The sequence below is a fragment of the Mandrillus leucophaeus genome, unplaced genomic scaffold, assembly GCF_000951045.1.
Source record: "Mandrillus leucophaeus isolate KB7577 unplaced genomic scaffold, Mleu.le_1.0 Scaffold295, whole genome shotgun sequence".
Classification (NCBI taxonomy): Eukaryota; Metazoa; Chordata; class Mammalia; order Primates; family Cercopithecidae; genus Mandrillus; species Mandrillus leucophaeus.
In genome coordinates, this window is record NW_012103087.1 from 1010513 (window position 1) to 1034882 (window position 24370).

General features: G+C 40.9%; 2 protein-coding genes across 10 annotated transcripts in view; one reads left to right on the forward strand and one right to left on the reverse strand.

Moving 5' to 3' along the window:
• The window catches only part of MCF2L2 (MCF.2 cell line derived transforming sequence-like 2), a 272786-nt gene that overhangs the window by 178524 nt on the left and 69892 nt on the right, over positions 1 to 24370 (forward strand). For both annotated transcript variants that reach the window (XM_011986157.1, XM_011986156.1), the window contains exon 15: positions 1279 to 1364. In XM_011986157.1, the coding sequence (XP_011841547.1) occupies positions 1279 to 1364 (86 nt within the window). The remainder of the gene's footprint in view (positions 1 to 1278; positions 1365 to 24370) is intronic.
• B3GNT5 (UDP-GlcNAc:betaGal beta-1,3-N-acetylglucosaminyltransferase 5) overlaps positions 4826 to 24370 on the reverse strand; it is a 20935-nt gene continuing 1390 nt past the window's right edge. For 2 of the 8 annotated variants that reach the window (XM_011986147.1, XM_011986155.1), the window contains exon 2: positions 4826 to 8714. In XM_011986147.1, the coding sequence (XP_011841537.1) occupies positions 7287 to 8420 (1134 nt within the window). In that variant the 5' untranslated portion in view covers positions 8421 to 8714 and the 3' untranslated portion in view covers positions 4826 to 7286. Of the gene's footprint in view, positions 8715 to 12397; positions 12557 to 12896; positions 13171 to 24265 lie in introns of those variants that run through there. The other 6 variants (XM_011986148.1, XM_011986149.1, XM_011986153.1 and 3 more) reach the window with 6 other exon arrangements.

Below are 24370 nucleotides of genomic sequence, written 5' to 3' on the forward strand. Positions count from 1 at the left end.
TATATAAAATATATATATATATAAAATAAATATATATATATATATTTTTTTATTTTTTTTATTTTTTTCTTTTGAGACAAGGTCTCACTCTGTTGCCCAGACTGGAGTGCAGTGGTACAATCTCGGCTCATCGCAACCTCCGCCTCCCAGGCTCAAGTGATTCTCCTGCCTCAGCCTCCCAAATAGCTGGGATTACAAGTGCCTGCCACCATGTCTGGCTAATTTTTGTATTTTTAATAGAGACGGGGTTTCACCATGTTGGCTAGGCTGGTCTTGAACCCCTGACCTCAAATGATCCACTGACCTCCACCTTCTAAAGTGCTGGGATTACAGGCATGAGCCACTGCACCCGGCCAACTTTTATATATTGACACATGAAAAATATTATCTGGTCCCTGGTCAGATATATGTAATAGAGGGAACTAAAATTTAGATTCTTATGGGACTGGCATCCTATTTTAAAAGGAAAACATGTGTATATATATATATACACACACACATATATACACACACACATATATACACACACACACACATATATATACATACACACACACACACACACACTTGGAATATAAGATTGCCATATTGTTTTAGAGCTGAATTGGCAAAACTAGTACCCCAGGCACGTCTTTAGTTAGACTTGTTATCACACCTCTGTGAAAGCCTACACTGGGCTTACCTCATCTCTGCCTCCAGCACTTTCTGGTCTTAGGACGAGTGCAACTTTTCCAGACCTTGATTTCTTACGAGAAAAAAAAAAAAAAGGAGATGCTGAATGCAATGATCGCTTTACTGTCCTCTTATGAATCACTTATGAGTACAGTGTGAATAGCCCTTCATGATTAAGGGGAAAGGACACCTGTTTTTTGTTTTTTGTTTTTTTCTTTTTTTGATATGGCGTCTCGCTCTGTTGCTGAGGCTGGAGTGCAGTGGCGCCATCTCAGCTCACTGCAACCTCCACCTCCCAGGTTCAAGCAATTCTCCTGCCTCAGCCTCCCAAGTAGCTAGGATTACAGGCACCCGCCACCATGCCCGGCCGATACCTGCTTTTGGGAATGAGTTTTTAGTGTGCCTAAAGGAAGCCAAAAAGGGCAAAACCATAATGGATCCACAGAGCGGCTGGGGAAAACCCAAGGAAGAGCGGCATGAGAAACTGGTTATTTTGCTTATCGAGGGAATCAAAACCAAAATCAAACACAGAAATTGGGAGAGAGAAAAATATAGGTTAGGAGGTCCCCACAATATCAAATCTTAACAAAATTTCTTTCACTTCAGAATGAAGAAATCTTTGCAAGCCGTCATGAAAGGGGGAACCCTGAGCTGGAGCAGCAGGCCAGGCTCGGAGACCTTTCTCCCCGCAGGTAAGACTGCAGATCCGTGGGTGCGGGGTGGGGGCACGGGTGGCGAGGATCCTTTCTTTTACATCTCAGCACCTGTCTTTCCCAGATGAGAATCATAATATTTATCCTCTATACTAACCTTCATTTATGTACCTGAGAACAAACCTTGTGAATCCCACAAAAGCAACAAGCAAAAGAGCTTAAAGTGACATCTTAGAAACCAAACTTCTAAGAATACGGTGTTTCAAAAAATTGGGCTGTTAAGAGAATATTACATGTAAGCTAATGTTGATATTGACTGAATTATTGGTTTAAACACATTTAAAGTCTCTTGGTTCCCCAAAGACACAATTTATACAAATGCTGTTTTTGCTCTGTAGAAAGGTGTTTGCATCCTCAGAAATGCTGTGCCATTCAGAAAGCCTAAATTAAGGAGGTAAAAGCCAAAAATTTATTTTTTAAAAAATATTTATACTCAGAATCCCCATCATGACACCTGTTCTAGTGCTAGTCACATTATTTATACCCACACTGTTTGAGTTGTAAGCTGCTTTTATCCATGGTGTCTATCATAATGCTTGACTCTTAGCAGGCCTCTGAAAAATGTCTGTAGAATGAATGAACAAACATCTTTAGGAACGTGCTCCTTGATTAAACATAATGTTAACTAGACTACTTTATATTCTTTCGCTTATGGTGTATTCAGAGAAACATGTGGGCTCTTACTGATTGACATGTGTCCTGGAGTTATAATGAATGGCCCAATTCAACATGTGAGTGTTGAATGGTATCACCTCTGAAAAACACCATTTGGCATTGATATGTTCTCTAGTTTTCCTTAAGTGACAGTTTATCTTTTAATACTTTTACTAAAACTCATACCTACTTTTATAAGAGTCTTAGTGTTCTTTAAGTTAGTTGATGAATTATTGTATTAACTTATAACAGGCCAGGTGTGGTGCCTCATGTCTGTAATCCCAACACTTTCCAACACTTTGGGAGGCTGAGGTAGGAGGATTGCTCGGGCCCAAGAGCTCGAGACCAGCCTGAGCAACATAGTGAGACCCCATCTCCACAAAAAGTTAAAACACTTATCGGGGTGTGGTGGGGTGCACCTGTAGTCTCAGCTACTCAGGAGACTGAGGTGAGAAGATTACTTGAGCCCAGGAGGCTAAGTCTGCAGTAAGCTAAACTGTGATCACACAGCTGCGCTGCAGCCTGGGTGACAGAGCAAGACCCTGTCTCAAAGAGGAAGAAAAAAACCAAAAAACGTATGGCACACTGCCAAATCATACTTCTTATGAGAAACACAAAGGAATAAAGTTACAGCACTTAACTAATGAAACAAAAATATCTTTACGTTCTTGCAAAAGAACTTCGAGAAAAGGCAAAATTAGCCACTGAGTTAATCAAGAGGTAGAATCTGTAAGACTGTTTTTGTTCTACCACCAGCTTTGAATAAATACCTTAAGATCACCAGTCTTTGCTGCAACTGTTTAATCTGTATTTCCTTATTCCTTTTTGATTCTATAGAGTTTTGCTGCATAACTAATACAAATTTGCTTGGTATATAGAAAGCTTTCAGATTTTTGGGAGATGATTTATTATTCAGAATCCTAAGTGGACACTGTGCAAGGCATGGTTGCCTTCAGAACTTATAGCTAGTAAAAACACGCATGGAATGATTAGTAGGTAGTACAATAATATATGTGACTAAGTATAAATTTGGGGAGGAGGGAAGGAAGAGATGCTTAAGGGAAGAGAGAAGGTAGAACTGGGTTTCCAGAATTTCAACAGGTATAGAAAAAGCGGTGTTCTTGGCAAGGGAAACCAACTTAAGCAAGGTATGGTCACGAATGACATTATGATAGATAATAGTGGCAGTGATAAAAACCAAGCTTTTTATCTTGAAGGAGGAAAAGATTACAGAGGGCCTTGAAAACCAGGTAAAAGAGTTTAGATTTGATGCTGGAGGCAGTAAGGAGTCTTTGAGGTCTGGAGTAAAGGAATACTGTAATGAAAGCTATTATTAAGGACTGTGTCACAGCAGAATGTAGAAGTGATTGGAAGGAAAATGGGCTCAAAGAGACATCGAATATTCCTCCCATTATTATCGCAGAATGAATAACCTTGCATATCAAGAGTTCTCTGGTTCTATTCTCTTTGCAGCTATAGCATCCAATTAAAGTCCCCAAATATAGGTCATTAATTAATTCTTCCAAGTCATCACATTTTAGCACCAACTACAAACACTCCTACCATGCCTTGCAAGTAAAAAGTTCTACCATAACCAAATAATTCAGATGCTTACAAGTTTTAAATATAGATTGAGTTACACAATATGCTATGTGAAGAACTGAGCAGGAATCTGGTAAAAAAACAGATGAGAGCACACTACATGCAAATATATCGAAGCACCAAACACTCCGAAGTAGGTGTAAGGGCATTCCTGATATTAAGAGATTAGGGTTAAAATTGACTGTATTTCAGACAGCTAACAGTATCAAAGAAAAGGAAGACGTAACTTTTGCAAATGGTATCTTAAGGCACTGTAACTAGAGGTGATTTCTTCCCTCTCTCAACAGATTATAGTCATGCATTGCTTAACAATGAGGATAAATTCTGAGAAATGCTTTTTTTTTTTTTTTTTTTTTTTTTTCATCACACACTCTTGCTCTGTCGTCCAGGTTGGAGTGCAGTGGCACAATCTCGGCTCACTGCAACCTCCCTCTCCCAGGTTCATGCAATTCTCCTGCCTGAGCCTCCCGAGTAGCTGGGATTACTGGTGTGTGCCACCACACCCGGCTAATTTTTGTATTTTTAATAGAGACAGGGTTTCACCATGTTGGCCAGGCTGGTCTCAAACTCCTGACCTCAGGAGGTCCACCTGCCTCGGCCTCCCAAAGTGCTGGGATTACAGGCGTGAACCACTGCGCCCAGCCAAGAAATGTATCTTTAGGTGACCACATGGACATGCAAACATCCCAGGGTATACATACGAGAATCTAGAGGGAATAGCCTACTAGACACCTAGCTATATGGTAGAGCCTATTGCTCCTGGGCTACAAACCTGTACAGCATGTTACTGAATACTGCAGGCAACTGTAAGACAATGGAAAGCATTTATGTATCTAAATATATCTAAATGTACAAAAGGTACAGTAAAAATCTGAAATAAAAGATAAAAAATGGTACACCTGTGTAGGGCAGCTCCATTGCAATTTCATGGGACTGTCGTCATATATATGGTCCATTGTTAACCGAAACGTCATTTTGTGGCACATGACTACATTAGGAAAGAACATCTCCCCATCCAGACATTCCAGCATGAGTCATTTGACAAACAGTAGCATCTTAGGTGGCCCTATAATGCAGAGAACATGATCATCCTATAGGAATAGGGCTAAGACCATGTAGGACATTAAAACAGAATGAATGATTATATAAGCAATGTTCATGAAAAAGTTTAAATACACATCTCCTGATAATTTTTCAGTTGTTTATTGGAAATCATAGATTTTTTTTTTAAAACCCACTAATTATTTTGTCATACAAGAGCAAAATTCAAATAATACAAATATTTAACATTTTGGTATAAAATTAACAATATGGAAAAAAGATGCAAACCAACCAAAAGGTAGAAAAATTTTAACAATAACACTGTGTATAACCATCTTCTATTCAAGTGACCATCCAAGCTGATAGTTTATTTTCCCTTTGTTGACATTTTTAAAAAAGATAGCCCTGCATTTGGAGCACCAAAAAGTTTTTTCCTTCTTTTTTAAAAGGTTGGAACCCTTTTATTTACAAATACTCTTCTCAGTACTTTAAGTGTGATGAGGGAATCATCTAGCAACTTCCTTCTTAGAAAAAAAAAGGAGTGCCTTCATATTTCCTTGAAATTTAAACCTGCTCCATTCTATTCTAAGCAAAAATAAAAAGGACACGGTTCAGAAGAGTTCTTTTAGCAAATAAATAATAGTTTCACAAAAGCACTGCTGTAAACAAGATCACTTTGATGGCCAGAGACACTGATGTTTTCAACCAATGGCAACTTTAAACACTTCCAAGTATAGATACACAGGGTATATATGGCCAAAAGGCAATATATCATTAAAGAATCAACTAATAAAAATTAACTATAAGCCTGTTGCTTGGTCAAATATGCTTTTGTTCTCTACGTTTTTTAAAATTGGTCAGAAAACTTAAACTGTGATGATCTAAAACCCTGCATCTACTCTGAAAGTAACTACAACCTAGAATGTTTGACATTGTAGTTTTGACATTAGTTAAAAATACTAAATTATCTAAGCAATGTAAACAAGCCTCAAATTTCAAAATAGAAAAAAATTAAAATTTCTGTAAACATTAAAAAGCTACCTGCTAAAAATTGTTAAGTATCATCATCCAGTTGTGTATACCGATAAATCTTTTTTAGTTTTGTTTTGCATGTTTTTAGACATTACCTTATTATATGAGACATCTTATTTTCCCTAACAGGTGCCTCTGCTGTCAAAGGTCTTAGAGTGAGCTCAGCCACTGTTGCTGAAGTCATTATTTTGGCCTTCATATAATCTCCCTAGCAGTAGACACCACCTAATTCTTTCTGTAGTGAAGGGAGGTAGTGTATTATAGCCACATTTTTATCCTGCTTTGTAAAATAAATGTAACTTACTTTATTAGATCTCAGACACATCTCTCTGATTACAAGGAACATGCAGCTTTAAAAATGGTTTAAACCCCAAACTGGCAACTTTTCCATCACTTTTTTACTGTTTTCAAGTTTGAATTATTTAGAAAATAAAGATCACCTCTGACAGCTATTTGATGAAAAATAAATTGTTTTAGATATTATAACTTTGATGTTTAATGCTCTCAATTTAAAACTCTGAACTTGGAACAAAGTGCTGTGGTTTATAAGACCTCGTTGGGGAGGAGTGGGTTAATTTTAGTAATCAGTACAATGATTTAGACACTAAGATTTCATTTTATAAAATTATGGATAAATTTGGCTTGTAATGCTCTCTCTTTCCATTTGAAGTCTCTCCATTATTATATTCCTCTATGTAAACTACATTCAAATAACAACCTTAAACACAGATCAATATTGAATATTTAAAAACCAGTTGAAAACTTCATTAAAATCAGCTTATTTGAATTAACAATGGTTTCTCCCTACAGAAGGACCCTATGAGCAACCAACTGCCCATGTTATGTGTCATTTTCTAATACTTAAAAAAAATCCATTAAAAACATACAAAGTATTAGGGCAGCATTACTCACTTTTCTCAAAGTTCTCATTAAACTTTGAAAAAAGATACCAAAAAAAAAAGGTATTTTAATGACTCTATCACCAATAGCTACATGGATGTGGTAAGAAGTGATTTGTCTGTTTATAATAACATTGTACACATTTTTCTACATCTCCTCGTAAGAACAAGAGACTTTCTTTTACCAGATTCATGTACTTTCTCTCCTATGCTGACCTTTCCCTGCCCCTACCACCTCCACCAAGTGCTGTTTAGCAAAAATAAACTTGTTTACCTGGTCTAACAATATATTCATTTCCTTGAAATGTTGTACTATACGTTCATTTGGTATTTTCCAAAAGCAATTATTCTAACATCAAGACTTCTTAATAACGTCTCTATGCCTCAAGTATATATGTGGCATTACATGAGAACTTGAACTTCCCTTTAGTTTTGTTTTCACTAATAATATAAACCTTTTCTAAATACGAATTCTTTGAAATGAATTTAGGCAATGAAATAGATAAGTGATATTAAACAGCTTCTAGAATCAAAGAAACATTCTGATGGACTAGGCTTTCAAAATATTTGTCTTTCATGCTCATTTTACTTAGGGTATAGACAAACATTTAAAGGGTTTTTCTCATCCAGGTTTGACTCACTGACAGTGAAAACATACAACATTCAAGTACTATTAGATAAACGCAGCCCTACAAGGATATGTGTCCACATAGCTAATTTTACAAAGGAGAATTATCTTCATTAATCTGCAGTATATTTGACCAAAAAAACCTTTTGAAATGGTTTTTACTTTAGGATCTGTAGCATTCTTCCAAAGGTCCTGGAGATCTTGTAAATGTCCATGAGATGTCATCATTTTTTCGTAGATGCAGGGATGATAAGGAGTTTTACCCTCTCCAGAAAAAAACACATGGTACTGTGGTACTATCCCTATTTTATTGGCACAGAGGCCCATGAACACATCGTCTATGTAAAGACTAGAATTAAGTGTCTGTGACGCCTCATAGACTTTGGCAGCTACATCACCCGAGATTACATAGGCAGCTCCAGCTGTATAGTCAGGGTAAGCTGGCCACTGGTACATTTCATAGGACACATAGTATTTGCTGCTTTTATGTCTAATGGGAGGGGCACCACGATGGACACGACCAATCCAAAAGTCTTGAACACCAATTTGTTCTAAACTTTGAAGGTATTCAATCAGATTTGGCATGTGAATAAATATGTCATCATCAGCAGTCATAAGAAATTTGGCATGTGGACAATAGGTATTTGCCCAACTGAACTGCATAAGTAATTTCAGAGTAAGATTGTAGAAAGAATCAACAAAGTCTTGCTGAATTACATCATTGTACATTTGATCTTCCCAAACCAGTTTTCTTTGTAGTTCTTCTCCCTCCAGTGGACTAGGAGTTCCTAAGGCAAACAGAGTTTTGATGTTGGCATTCAGCTGAGACCGAACATAATTCTCATTGCCCCACGTCTTTCTAATTGCGGAACGTCGATCGTAGTTTTCAGGAGCAGTTTTTACAAACAGTAAAAGGAGGACGTCTTGAGCTTGACACTTTTCCTTGTGGTTAATCAAGTACTGGTAGCGAGGCCCCGCTGAGGTGTGCTTAAGAGACAGGGTATCGTTCACAAAGTCATAGCTATTTATGAGGTATCTGTAAGAATATGACTTCATATGGCTCACAATGTGATTATCGATCGGTTCCCAAAAAAACATGAGGCTCCCTATAAAACAAGTTGCAAATAACTGAATAAACTGCCATTTTTTGACTCTTCTGCCACTAATCAACATTCTCATATCCACTCAAGTCTGTTTTTATTTAGGATAGGCACTGGCTTCTTCGGGACCATAGAACTTCGTATTTCGTAGAGTAGGTGTCCATCTTAATACATGTTGGTCATTAAAAATGGAAAACAGTTTTCTTATTTCACAAAATAGTTTCTTTTAATCCCATTTTTCTGAGATTGTGAAAGAATGGAACACCCTGTAGAACGAGGACACTGGCACGTCAAAATTCTTCCACCCGGGCATCCTTCAGGAAGCGTGGTGGGCGGCCTCATGTGGCTCTCCCATGTGAACATTCCATGCCACCTATCAGAGTCAAGAAGAGAAAAGAATCACAATCACGTGGGTTACTGAGGTGCCAGAAAGACACATATTCCTAATTTCTTAAAACCAAATGTAAGCTGCCCGATCTGGACAAAAGGTGATGAGGCAGTTAGTATTTGGCAGAGGCATACGGCTGTTTATTTTTTTTTTAAAGGAGGACAGGAAAAGGGAAAAAATTGCTTTACACTGTCTTCCCATTCAGAATACAGAGACCTTTTTCTACTCCTACTCTTAAAAAAATTTTAAAAAGCTTCCCAAACAGCTATAATCTTGTATACTTAAGTTCAAATTTCACAAATGGGTATATTCATGAATAAACTGCCTTGAATATGGTCAGGAGGAAAGTAGATACATAGATGAAGGCAAAATCTTCAATGAAAAGAAAATTCACAGCAGTAAAAATCCATTAAGGCTTGCCCCAGACAAGGCAGGAATAAGACTTATTATTATTGTTTTTTTTAATTAAGGTTCATAATCAAGGAGCCACAATTTGCTCCTTGAAAGCAAACTCTCAATAATCAAAATTAGTTTGTGAGCCCCAGATTTATACAGCCACCTTCTTTCTGCACTTTTTTATTTGGAAATGCAACAGGGGCATCAATGTAACATGTTCTAAACTGGGAAGCAACAGAATGTAGCCAACAAGCACTGTCTTTGTAGTCAGGCAATTTGAACACCAATGCTGCCTCAGCCACTTATGGTTTCTTGTACCATATCATGCATCTAACACAGAAATTTGACAAACTGGGGTAAGACCGTTTAACTCAAAGTCTTTGTGCAAATTAAATGGGAATATACACGATAAATGAAGGGAAGCAGACAGAAGACAGACAGATCACTACCTAGCACACTAGGGTACTCAAGTGTCATTTCTTTTTATTTTTTTGAGACGGAGTCTCACTGTCTCCCAGGCTGGAGTGCTCCGCCTCCTGGGTTCACACCATTCTCCTGCCTCAGCCTCCCGAGTAGCAAGTAGCTGGTACTACAGGCACCCGCCACCATGCCAGGCTAATTTTTTGTATTTTTAGTAGAGACGGGGTTTCACTGTGTTAGCCAGGATGTTCTCGATCTCCTGACCTTGTGATCTACCCATCTCAGCCTCCCAAAGTGCTGGGATTACAGGCGTGAGCCACCAGGCCCGGCCTCAAGTGTCATTTCTAACCCATTCTGTTATCTTCTCCCCTAAAACCTGCTGTTCCTATTTCTCTTTATTTGTGCTTACTGCACTTCTTTCTTCTGTGCCTGAAATCTGGAACACCCCCCGCCCCATCTCCTCCACTTCCGTTATTTAAATGTTTAATCCTGTGAATCACTTCAAAATCTCTCTTCACCCCTTCATGTTATCCCCTCTCACCCAGACTAGATGATCCCCTGGCCAACCCACCTTCCACTTACAGTCAGAGTGACCTTTGTAAAACTTGGATTTAATCACGAGACGAACTGAGCTTTTTTATCTCCTTCAGAGCCTCTCCACTAGTTAGTGACAAGATGAAGTCTAGCCTGGCTCACAGGACCCTTTAGGATCTGCCTCTCTAGCTATTTGGTCACATCATTTGACAATACCAAATTACTGGCTGAAAGCACAATCACACTTGCCATTTCATATGCCCTGGTCTTTACACCAGCAGTCCTGTGGCCTGGCTACCCTACCTCCCCTGCTAATATCAAGTCTATAGACATCCTTCTCTGGGAAGCCTGAATTGGGATCAACCCATTCCCTGAAAGATGCTTCTCATCTCATCTGTATTGCACCAGCACCTTCTTATACCCCATACAGAGACGTTTTAGGCACGATGTTGTAGACACCCTACACTCAGCATCCAGGTCAGTGTGTGACCCCTGGTAGGCATTCCCCAAATGTTGGTGCAAAGAACCATGCTGGGGGTGGAGCCACTGTTTACTCAAAGTGATGGTTACTGGGGAAAGATTGGGGGTCAGGACGCCTAGCCAGGTGCCACCTCGGATGAGGTCCATGCCATGGCTGCTTACCCCAGGTCCTCTCTTTTCTTCCACCACTGGGACATAGCACCCTCCTTTCTCAAGGATTCTGTCCCCAGTGCTTACCACAGGTAAAACACTTCCTTGGATGGAGAGGTAGGCTGTCTTCCTCAGGGGTGGTACATTAGTTTCCTGGGCTTTGGACAGGACTGACAGGGAGAGAGCTGTGTAGGCTGAGCCACATAGCAAGCCCCAGGCAAAGGCCCTGCTTCGTGCCCAGAGATCTGTCCTCAAGTCCCCCTGCCAGTTGACCCCTGATAGAAAACCAACTGCACACACTGAGTGCCCTGCAGAATGGGCCTAGCCTCAGCTGTGACACCTCCATCCCCACTTCAGAGCTTTCGGATCCAGCTGTATTTCCCACCCCCATGATCACTCCACATCAGGGTAGAGGCAAAGGCTAGGTATGTAAAATGTCCAGTGAGGACTAGAGATTAGAGCCAAGCCCCATTCAGACTTTGTCCAGAGATAATCAGTATAGGGCACATTTTATTGCTAAGGGCACTGATGTGAAAACTGCATGTACCACTTAGGAAGCCACAGCCAGCATTCTCTTTTTTTTAAAATGCAGAGTGTACTGAAAGTAGTAAGAGCAAGAATCATTTTGTGAAACTTTTGGGTTCTATGTGTGTGTGCGTCCAGGGGTGTAATGAGAAATGTGTTACTGTGCTTTATCATCACAAAGGCTGAAGGCCGGGCGTGGTGGCTCATGCCTGTAATCCCAGCACTCTGGGAGGCCGAGGCAGGAGGATCACTTGAGGTCAGGAGTTTGAGGTCACCAGCTTGGCAACATGGTGAAACCCCATCTCTATCAAAAATACAAAAATTAGCTGGGTGTGGTGGTGCACACCTGTAATTCCAGCTACTAAGGAGGCTGAGGCAGGAGAATCGCTTGAACCAGGAAGGTGGAGGTTACAGTGAGCTGAGATCATGCCACTGCACTCCAGCCTGAGTAACAGAATGAGATTCCGTCTCAAAAAAAAAAAAAAAAAAAAAAGAATGCTGAAACACTGCTCTAAGGAACAGATCGATATCAGTAATTTCCTCCTTGGATAGGCTGGTCATTTCTGGACTGAATGCTCTAGAGGAAGGTGAGAAAGACATCAGAAAATATCAGTTTCTGATGGTGGCATCTGCCTAAACTTTGCAAAATCACTTTCATTCAGGGGCCCACTTTCTTTCAGTTGCTCTCGCAGTCTTTATCCACAGTGCTCACCCAGATAATGACCATCCTCTGAAGCCTCAAAGCAAGGGCCCTCTGGTCTCCTCCACAATACATCTTGAAGGAACTGGAGGCTTAAAGTAAGGTAATGGAATTCTTGATGGCAGATTTTAAGCCAGCATACACATTTTTAAGAAATCTAGGAAAATTCTCAACTGAAAAGCATCTGCAGTTTCTACTCTAATTGACCCTGGGAAGGGAACAAAGAGGAAAGTAGCCTTTGGAATCTCAGGGATCAAAGGGAAAACCAGCTGCCTATTCCTGAGCAGCTGTGTCCAGCAAGCTCCAATGCCAGCTTGCTTTGCATGTCCTAGAGTTGTTTGCAAGTCTGAGCTTCTTGCTAGACTTTCTGCCCACAAGTCCAACTGCTCCCACACCCAGTGTGCATCCATCTGACTCATTAAAGGCGCTACTATCTCTCCAGTGAATCAGGCCTATTACTCACCAGGTTGGTGCGTTGCTGCTGCTGCTTATATGGCTACTGTAAGCTGGCAGCTGGTTCAGAACATTCATTTTGTCCCCACCCTCAATATGTATGTATTTACCTTATTTTCCTGAATTTTTTCAACTGTTCCAAATTGACATTAACAAGTCAAAATGCTTTCTGAAAAATGACAAAAGACCTGTCACAAAGCCAACATCCCACGCTACTTATTCAGCACAGCATGTGAAGTTCCAAAATGAGAATTCTCCCCCTCAGTCGTTTGAATTTTTTAGCCACCATTTACATAAATCGTAACCAGATCTCACTGATAATACGGGAATGATAAGGGGAAGATTTAAGGAAGGTAAAACTCCTCATTTGTATTACACAGCTTCACTTGTATCACAAAAGAACATCTGAATTCCTCCAAATTGAACATAGTCACTAGGAGGCCTTTCCCAGCCTAAATCAAAAGCACTGCCCTCCCCCGGCCTGCCCCCGATCTAAATTCATCAATTACAAGTCAACACTGTTGCGCCCAGCTCCGGCTTTGCGGATGGAGACCACGCACATACAACTGGCACTCACTCTTCTGGTTTCTTACAGCGTCTTAAAGCTTCTCTAAAGCACAGCTTCCAGCTTTCCTATTCAGAGTGCAGGGGAGGGCCCTAGGAAGACGCCCACAAAGCCTGCCGATCTGGTAGAAGAAAATGCTGGGCCTGGCAGGAAACAAAGCAAGCCCAATGCCGAATGCGAAGCTCAGCAACCATCCACAACAGACTGCTGTGGGTGCAGCTTCCTTTGTGTGCCTGCAGCACGGGTCAGTGGCCAATCAACAGGCTAGAAACTCAAGGGTTACCCCTGTTTGGGGCCAGATTTATTGTGTAACCTTGGGCAACCCTCACCTCACTCTGATTCAGTGCTTTAATCTGCAAATCGGGGATGAATATCCATGTAATGTCACTGAGGGGCAGTAAAAATTATAGATGACTTCAGAGCCTGCTGAAAATAGGAAATAGAAAAGCATGGGAGAGAAGAGGACAAAGAATTGCTTGGAAGAAAATATGCAGATATCTCAAATACAACCTGGGTTTGCTTCTATTTGGACTGAGAAGAAGGGACAGGTATTCTTAGTATTATCTTTCCTAATAGAGGTAGTCAGAAGAATAAAGAATAGAAGTAGGAACATCAGAAAAGAGGTGACAGACCCCAAATACTTTTCAGTCTGGGAGCCGTACCCCTCAGTTACTCATAGGAATATTCTTTCACAAGAGAGCTCTTTAAACTTTTTGGGAAGAAACTAGTTAGCACACCCAAAGGTTACAAGTTTCCCTGCAATAATCCCTGATTTTTTTAAACCTTACCCCTGCTATCAACTCATTTCTTTGTGGAGTCTACTTTTGTGATGCTGAGATAATATGTAAAACCTGCTATCCATTTCGAAGTTTTAATCAAGATGGGGAGGTCCGCACTTTTAAGTACAAGTTAAACAACCTCAGTCTCCAGTGTTTCAATTAATCCTATAAGTATATGAGTATTTACTCTGCGAGTTCTTATACCAGTCACAGTGGGGGACCATGAATAAGTATTTTACAGTCTCCAATCTCAAAGCATTTACAGTCTATTTGTGACAAGACTCATAGTTCCCACATGAAAGCATAGTTCCCACAGACAACAATGGACAAATCCTGGTAAGGTACAGTGTGTCAGCACTAATCTGCATGATACCAACCCCAGGCGCAAGAGGAGAGTCTCTGGGACTAGTAGAGAAATCAGTGGGGGTTGGATTAGTCAGGATTTTAGGAGGGCCTGAGGATGACTAGGATTTAGGTGGCTGCAGGAGTAGGAGCAACCTTTGTTTCAGACAAGAACTGCTTATGGCAGATATTTGAGAAAGAGCCATTGATTTGAAAGCAGAGAGGTGGGAACCTACTTATGGAGAACCTTAAAAATCAGGTAGAGGAGTCTTAGAGGGTACAGACAGCAGCAGGAAGTCATAGAAATTTCAGGTTTTGTTTGTCATGGTAACTCCCTTGCTCAGTATTTATTAAGTTTGAGCAAGAGGGATTAAACTGGCAATGGTGGTGCAGGGTGAAATGCAGAATGCCTGAAGATCAGGACGCTGGTTTCTCAGGGGCTCGTACTGATGCCGGATGAGGTGAGGAAGGCCTAGTCAAGGGTAGTGGAAGTGGGGAGGAAAGGAAGGCATAAAGAAGGCCCTTTCAAGAAAAAGACCTAGCAGGACCTGATGAATGACCTGGGATGGGGAGTAAAGGAGGAAGAGGAGAAGTGAGAGCTAATTTCAAGCATTACCGACAAGGGAGGGAAAACTGTTTCCTGACAAGGAGTGAAGGGGATTGCATTTGATTTTAGACTCGCGTTGAGTTCAAGGGTGATGGAGAGACAATAAGGTACAGATGTCCAGAGGGTAATAATCTAAGACAAGCTAGACAAGACTGGGGAGATCCAGGTGGGTACTCTCAGCATGAAGATGACTAATTTCATGAATGTGGATAAGCTCTCTAGGTGGAGAGAGAGCAATGGGCCTGAAGGAAAAATAAACTCCGGAGAAGGAGAAAAAGGAGGAGTCAATGAAAAAAGGTCTCGTTCATCAGAAAATTAAGATGGGGTTAACAAATGGGTAGAGTGGGTAAGCAGGACAAACAAGGCCCTGGTCTTGGAGCTCTAAGTGGGGAAGAGAGACACTGACCATGTAGTTAGGCTTGTGCTGGGTGCTACGGGAGAGTCTAAAGATGGACCCTGCCCCACTTGGGGGCTGGTTTGAGGTTGGGGAGGGCAATTTCCAGGAAGAGAAGCAACAGTGAACTGTATTTCTGCATTTTACTTAGGAGACATACAACACACTCAAGTCTAAGGAAACCTTATGATGTGTAGACCATTTGTTCATGTTGTCTCCCAACACTCAAGACAGCTTAGCAGCCAGGAAGTTGTTTACATGGCTTCACTAAGAACTGCATTTCTTCTGAGACTTCAAATTCCAGGATACTCATTCTATAGTATGCTCACTCCTAGCTGTAACTTCTAAATATTCATCCAGAACCTTCTGCCACCCCACCACGCCCAGCAGTCTCCTGACCTTTCTTCCTCACGCACCTCCCCTGTCTCAGATGCAGAATCATCATCGGACACCTTTGCCCTCCCACCCCAACAACCCCAGACCCCAGCGCCACCCTCCCATCTTCCTGTTCCTACGACACCTCCAGGGATGCGGGGGAAACGGAACTTACCAGGCAGGCAGCGTCACCACAAATGGCACTATCTAGCTTTGGGCAAAGTTTTCAGTGCCGTGTGACTGTTCTTGTACTTGTCCCAGACCTTCTCCCTTTCCTGGTCTCTTCAGCGGCCATGCTAAATCTCCCCCTCCCAGGCTCTGTCCCCTCACTCCGAAGACTTCACCTCCTGTCTGCTTCCTAGAGAAAGGAGGAGACATCAGACACACCATCAGCTCCTCCTCCCCTTGTGGGCCGCATCCTCACAGGCTCCCTAGTTCCCCAACACTCACCATTCCCTCTGTAAACCATACTGATCTGGGCCAGGACTAGAGGGAGACAAGGGAGCCACTTACTTTAGGTGTACAATTTAAGTAGTCAGTATAATAACTCAGTAGTCAGTATAATACTTTGATGCGGTATTTTTTAAAAATCAAAGTTACTGCAAAAAATCCACAATGAACAAAATGTCAAAACTGTAAACCAAGACAGGCTCCAACCCTGTACTTACACAGCCCTGCTTCACCTGACTCCCCTAATCCCTGTCCTGCTGACTGGGACCTGCTGGGGGCTGAATATTGCTGACTTCCATGGACATGCCTGCATTCTTAGTATATGTATGTATACCAACCTAAAGTATCAAAAAACAATACTAATCCTTAGTAAGAATACTAATCCTTAGTAAGAACTAATCCTTAGTAAGAATTCGTATTGTTTTATACTTTAATTTGGGGTGTGTGTGTATATATATAATATATATACATTCCTCATTCCTTTATATATTTTACTTTTATTACTTAATATTCACATATATACACATATATATATATATGAATGCCCACTTCTATTCCTATTTTTTTTTAATGCTGGACATGAAAACCTCCTAAAATGGTTGTCTGAACCATGAATAGATTGTGTTCTACATAGCCGAAAAACACCAATCTAGAATCGATTCAAACCTCTACCATAAAATCATCCTCTCTTACTTCAATTGTTGCCAAAACAAGAACAAACCCAGAAATTCTATATAAGAAGGCAGTATAATTCGATGGAAATACTAACGGATTAGAAGAAAACTAAGAAATTTAATCATTCTGTTCTAGTTCTGGTTTTTTCCTTGCTGGGGAAATAAAATATTGTAGTGAAACCTATATAGAAAACAAGACTGAACTGATAATTTTCATTTTAAAAATCAACTTAATATTTGGAATATCCCCATGAGTCATGAAAATATAATGATCCCTTTCCAAGTGACATGCTTATAAAGCAGGACTAGATGAGGCTCCTCCAGTGAGTCGCAGGTTTTTAAAAAATTCCTTTATATTCTCATGCCTTTATATCTTTTACATTTAAACTTTTATTACTTAATAATTAAGTCCCATGTGGGAGAGTTTTTAGTTCCTGTCCAGACATAACGAAAGGAAAGAAAGATAAAATCTTCTGCACCATCTTTATGCTGCATTTTGTTCTACATTCCAAGTTTTTTTTTTCCTGGCTTCTTCTTGTCATCTGTTTCCTATTAAGTATAGCTAGGACCAATCTTCAGAAGCCAAATTACCTTGTTGAGAGCGATCAGGAATAAAAAGCCCCGCACTTCCTGGAAAAGCTATAATTTGATCTGCATAGATTTCTTCTTAATAAATTAGTTACAATAATTGGTGTTAAGAAATATAACTAGTTACTATTTGGTACTAATTGCCTAGCCTATTTGCTCAAGAAGGAAGGAGGCAATGTGAAATCTGAATTTATAACTCACATTTTAAGGTGAAACATTAGATATCTTTGCAACTGTTATATTTCCAATATAAGACCTCTAAAAAAGAAAAAAATTCTACCTAATGGCTGTCTTCGAGTGTTTTTGTGCTGGGACTATAGCTATATGAAACTTTATTTCAAGCCATGGGCAAAAATTAGAAGCCATTTGGAATTCTTATCCTTCTGCAGAGAATACATTTTATAGAGTTAGTTCTTGATTCAGTGTTAGTCCAAAGAGACTTTAAATTCCACTTTAGCAATCATGGCTCTGGGACAGAGGGGAAAGCTGGATAATAAAACCTTCAATGTGAATCCAGGTACAAGATCTCCACCTATGTTAACTAAGCTATATCTTTCTTTATAAGTTAAACATGGGTGTAGATTTGTTTGCTGGTTATGGGGGCAGTAAAGACAGGGAAATTTCAAATGAACAAATGGGTAAAGACAGACCCTAAGTCTTTATTAACGGGACTTGTGGCATGTGATTATAGATTATTCTTATATTTTAGGGATGTTATATGAAATCAATAATTCCCAGTAACCAGTTTGATTATGCAAAATTTGAAACAAATTTTAAAAAGCTGACATATAAAGGAGGTCTCAGAGAGGTCAAACACTTGCTTTTCAGAGCTTGGCCCTCTGTGCTCCTTCTTGCAACACAGTTGTTTGGGTTGACAGGGGTCCTTGCTCTTTTAAATATAACTCTTGTCAGTTTCTTTCTTGCCTACTTAAGAAACAAACTTCTCCTTTTACCCAGTCTAGCAACCAAGACAGGCTCCAACCCTGCACTTACACAGCCCTGCCTCACCTGACTCCCCTAATCCCTGTTCTGCTGACTGGGACCTGCTGGGGGCTGAATATTGCTGACTTCCATGGACATGCCTGCATTCTTAGTATATGTATGTATACCAACCTAAAGTATCAAAAAACAAGACTAACCCTTAGTGTATATAATTATCATAAAACAATACTAATCCTTAGTAAGAATCAGTATTGTTTTATACTTTAATTTGGTGTATAATGGGTGTGTCTACTGTACACCAGGCCCTGTTCCAAATGCCTTACAAATATGGTAGCTCTTGAAGCCTGACAACAGCCTTTGAGGAAGAAAGGATCTCCCTCCCCATGTTGCAAAAGATACTGAGGCACCGAGATACCGAGTTAACCATGTAACGTCAACAAACTCCAGACCCTGTGGCAGCTTAGAGCAGCTTGTCAGTCCCAGCCCCATCCCTGTGTTCCTCACCTGCCCTTTCTCCCTGGCATGGGCACAGGTTTTCCTGCAGTTCTCATCAGGAGGGGAGGGCAGGGGAGCAGGTGGGCAGGGTCAAGAGAAGCAACCCCAGAGGGATGAGAATTTGCTTCACTGCCAGAAGTTTGAAGTCATTTCTGTTTTGCTGCATTTTGTTAGCACTGTTCTTACTTCTTTTCCTAACATACTCTTTTTCAAACCTTCCATTTCAGTTTTCCCTCCTTCTTCTTCTTGGTCTCAGTAGTACGAGACAGTGGGCAGAACTGACCTCATCAGTCTGTGTCCTTTGAGTGTAGTCTTTCATCCACAAAAAAGATTCAGGGACTCCAAGGACGCAGGAGGGGGAGAAAAAGTCGCAGGAGGGGGAGATCCAAAGTCGCAGGAGGGGGAGAAAAAGAGGTGGGGAGGAAGGAAGGAGAGGAGGCAAAAAAGTACCAGAGTCAGGGAGGATGTTTTAAGCAAGTATTGGGTAAAATGAAAGGCAAGGAGTCAGACACAGACACCATGGCCTGGAAAAGCTGTCATTCTCTAATGAAAAAGCTGTATCAAAACCGTTTTCATGTGTAAAGGCACGGAAAATGTGAAGATATATTCGAAGTCAGCTCATAAAATGACACATAAGAAGTAAACCTGATGAAGAGATGTAAACCAGTTATCCATCATAAGGTAGATGAATAAAAAATACAAGTTCACCTATCAGTAAAAGTAAGAATTATTGCCTAAAATGCATACCCATCCCTTTAATGTGACATAAAACATGCTACAAATAGCCACTACTCCCAACCCCACCCCTGCCACCCCACTAGGACTCCTCAGACACAATGACTGCTTTATTTGAGTCACCAGAAGAACAACGTTCACTCAAGCTAGAATTTTTCAAACATTCTTGAGATTTGTTAGGCTGGCTTTGTCCCAGAAAAACTAAGATACATTTGAAATGTTGCATTGTGTTGGGTAGCCTTCATCCACGAATCTGTTATTAGAAACCCATATGCAGTTGGCCCTGTACATTCATGGGTTCCGCATCCTCAGATTCAACCAACTACAGATCAAAAACATTCTTAAAAAAACTGTATGGTTGTGTCTGTACTGAACATGCACAGACATGTTTTTCTTGTCATTATGCACTAAATGATACTGTGTAACAATTGTTTACATAGCATTTACATTGCATTAGGTATTATAAGTAATCTAGAGATTATTTAAAGTACATGGGCCACGGGCCAGGCGCGGTGGCTCACGCCTGTAATCCCAGCACTTTGGGAGGCCGAGACGGGCGGATCACAAGGTCAGGAGATCGAGACCATCCTGGCTAACACGGTGAAACCCCATCTCTACTAAAAGTACAAAAAACTAGCCGGGCGAGGTGGCGGGCGCCTGTAGTCCCAGCTACTCGGAAGGCTGAGGCTGGAGAATGGCGTAAACCCAGGAGGCGGAGCTTGTAGTGAGCCGAGTTCGCGCCACTGCACCCCAGCCTGGGTGACAGAGCAAAGACTAAAAAAAAAAAAAAAAAAAAAAAAAAAAAAAGTACATGGGCCAGGTGTGGTAGCTCACACTTAGAATCTCAACTACTTGGGAGGCTGAGGCAGGAGGATCATTTGAGCTCAGGAGCTCAAGGCTACATGCCTCTGCACTCCAGCCTGGGCAACAGAGTGAGACCCCATCTCTAAAAGCATAAAAAGAAAAAAAAAAGTACATGGGAATATTGCATAGGTTATATACAAATGATATACCATTTTATATAAGGGACTTGAGCATGCATGGATATGGGGGGGTGTCCTGGGACTAATTCCCCAAGGATACCGAGGGACAACAAACAATGGACCCCAGACCAGGTGCTCTGTGGATGAAGAGCTTTCCTCTGAGATGAGGGAAGCAGGGAGAAGATGGAAATTGGGGAAGGCTTTGTGGGAGAGGTGGCAAATGAGCAGGAGCTAGAACAGAATTCAAATGTGGGTTTGTGGAGGAAAGGAGGAAGACAGCTCAGAAAGAGAAGAAGTCTACAGCCATACCACCCTGAATGCGCCTGATTCTGGCTGATCTCAGAAGCTAAGCAGGGCTGGGCCTGGTTAGTACTTGGATGGGAGAAAGAAAGGTGAAGGGAGGAATACGGCAGGGAGCATTTCAGCTGGCTTAAAAGGGTGAAGTGGGCTGGGTGTGGGGGTTCACGCCTGTAATCCCAGCACTTTGGGAGGCTGAGGTGGGCGTATCAGGAGGTCAGGAGATGGAGACTATCCTGGCTAACATGGTGAAACCGTGTTAATTTTTGTCTCTACTAAAAACACAAAAATTAGCTGGGTGTGGTGGAGCATGCCTGTAATCTCAGCTACTCGGGAGGCTGAGGCAGGAGAATCGCTTGAACCCAGGAGGCGGAGGTTGCAGTGAGCCGAGATGGCTCCATTGCACTCCAGCCTGGCGACAGAGCGAGACTCTGTCTAAAACAAAAAAAAAAGGTGAAGTGGAGGGAGCAGGGAATAAGACATTCCAAGAGAGACTACGCAGGAATTTTTTTAAGCACGTAAGAGAAAAAGTTGTGGCTTGAATGGGGAAATGTCAAATCACTTAGTTTGGCTAGAAGTTAGGGTAAAGGGAAAAGACGGAAAAAAGGAGATCAGAAAGGTTAGCCATGGTTGAATCATAAGAAAAACCAGGATTCAGAAACAGGGTGACGATATAACCCAGTGTCTGCCTGTTGTCCAGTGGCAGTTCCTGTGTCCCATTCTGGACATTGTCTTTAGAAACAGCACTTGATAGAGGGTTTATAACACAGAGGTACAAAAAGTAGAAGATGGTATAAAACAAGAGGTATGTGTAACATGTTTCTGTCTTGGTGGATCAATGTTTAGTCTAAGTTAACTACCATTTATTAAGTGCCTGCCCTATTCTAGGCATTACAGCGGGCAGCCCTGAAAGTAGGTTAATACCTATATTTAACTAATTCAACAAACATTAACTTATACTGTGTAGTAGGCCATGGACAGGATGCTCAAAATACTTCAGAGATGTTTCAGGTGTAGATCTTCTATCAAAGGGTCAGTAAATATTCCAGTGCAAGCTGGAATCTGGACCTGATGGAGGTGAAAGAGAGTAAAAGAGCCAAGAGTGTTTAAATGCAAACAAAAGTAGATGTATACTGTGCCTCTCCATTTACTGGTCACATGAGCTCGACTTGTGTCTAAACCATGTACCAGACAGTGTTTTCTGAGGATCATTTGAGATAACTTATTGACAATGTCAGTCCAGATTAGATGTTCCATCTGTGCAAATTTCCTTTCTCTAGAATCTATTCGTGTAGCTTTACCAGGGTTAGTTCATGGATGGCTGATTTTTTTTTTTCAGGTTTTTTTCTTTTTAGAGTACTAAGCTATACTCATAATATGCTTCTTATCAAAAAACATTAATTAGGTAGGAGTTTTTTAAAATACTGATCTGATGGCTAAGGGCCATTTAACACATCGCAAATACTGTGAGGCAGAAGTATCGCCCCTAATTGACTGAATATGGTCCTTCTCATGTTCCCCATTATTCCATTAATAGAATAATGGTCTTTCATTATTCTTGACAGGAAATAACATGGTTCCCACAAGCACTTAAAATACATTTCAATTAGGATGACACAGGTATAAGATTATACGGTCCTCTAAAGTAAGAGAAGGAAACCTGAGGTGAGTCCATCCTTGAACTTATTTTGCTTAGAGCACTATGAAAAAGTTATAGAAAGTTATAGGAAAGGAGCAAAAGAGTCAAATCTGAAATATTAGGTGGATCTTAGGCTTTTGAACTTGAACTTTTGGGCTTTGTTGCCTACACACTTGGTAGAACGTTCTCTTTTGTGGAGAACTGGCTTCTAGTGTTAAAACCTTCTATGGAAGAGAAATCTGAGTAAGTTACATATCAAAGCCAGCATCTGAATTTGTAGAATTAAAATGTTTTTTTAAAAAAAATCGCTTTTTCATTCAAATCTCGTATCTCACCTGATCAAGTTTCTTATCCTTTAAATATAAAGATTCTTACATCCCCTATATATATGTAAACTGATACATATTAGTTAGATATTGCATACTGTAAGGAAAGTATTTAATTCTAGATTTACACTGTTCTGGCTACATCTTTGCTCACAGAGATTCCATATCAAAGGATAGAGCTCTTGTAATAATTTACTGTGCCTCAGTTTCTGGAACATGGACATAATGAATTCCTCTCCTTACAAGGTTATTCTAACAATGAATTAAAATAATGGCTATGGAAATATTTTAGAAAAGGCATAATGTATTATAAAAATGCAAAGCTGAGACCTATTTACTTCAGCATATATAAAATCCCCCCAAATAGGGTACATTTTGTTATTCTGAGAAGAGACCATTTCCTTCTGAATTTCTCCCCGTTTCTTCCTGACACCTGTGTTCCGAAATGCAGATTCTAGTGCAATTGGGCCTCAGAAAGAACTTGACCCTTTACAATGTGAAAGTCACCAAGTGCAATGATTCTAGCCAAAGTGACCCATTTTAAAAGATGACCCATTTCAAAACCCATGAGTTATTATTCAAGCTGTTCTATTTTTGAGAATTAGAAAGGGTTTTTTTTGTTTGTTTTTTACAATCTCACCATTTGAATGTCTTTTATTAAAAGAGAAAACTGATCTCCACTTTAATGAAATACAATATTTCATTTTCTACTTGATGGGGCCTGTACTTTATTTTGAAAATTCTTCTGCACCTTCTGAGTTTTCTCTGGGCAGAGCAGTTATAAGCATCTCTACCTCCTACTCATCCTCATCTCCCACTTTCTCAGGAACAGCTGCTCTGAGCTTTGGCTTGGGCCTTTCCTGTGATAACAATGGTTCTACCTTAAGGTGCCACAGGGAGCCTTGCAGGGCGGGGAAGGGTCAGCCTGAGTCAGCCTCCTCCTCAGAGAGTGCTCAGTCAATGCTCAGAGCGTGTGCAGGAGGAGAAGGAAGAGAGAGAAGGACAAGCAGGTTAAGTACTGAATGGAAAACATTTCGGGTATTGCATTTAGCTTGCTTTAAAAGCAAAGAGTTGGTCCGAGAAAGCAGCTTTCACCTCCTCACTTGTGACCAGATAGAAAATCTACCATAAATTTCTGAGAAAGTTATAACATCAGCTGCTGATCACTAATCACCCTTTCAGAAAGTTCAGGTTGGGATCATTTCAGTGCCACCACTTAATACAACTACCTTCAATCTTCCTTTTCTGGGTCAACTTCAGCTTTTCACATTCCTCTCCCATCCCCCACAGGGACCAGGCAAGGTTTCCCAAAATAAAGGCACAGAGGAACAAATCCAATTCTGATGGACGTACTTTCATCAGATAATTACCATAAATATGAGCCTCAGGCCACCACCAGCCACTGTGCGGTTTCCACATCAGTGTCCCTTTAACAAGATCCGTAACCTAAGAAAACCCACACTGGCCAAGAATGTACAGGGTGTAGTCAAGAGCCGAGTTGAAAACTGTTACTTTTACCTATATGGTATCCAAGCAAGCAATTGCCTCTGTCACATCAGGATTCAAAATGAAATTAGGCAGAGTCAAAGGAAACAGCGGCCACGACCTCCCCGCCAGAAAGATCTACCGCTCCAGTCTCCCCGCCTGCCCACTTCCCTGTCCCCATTTCCCCCTGCCAGTAACTCGCCGAAAGCGTTACCAGGCTGGCGGTTTCCTCTTTCCAGCCCGACGCGGGCTGTCGACTCCAATTCAGCCCTGCCGCCGGAGGCGGGTGGCCGCAAGCCTGGGGCCC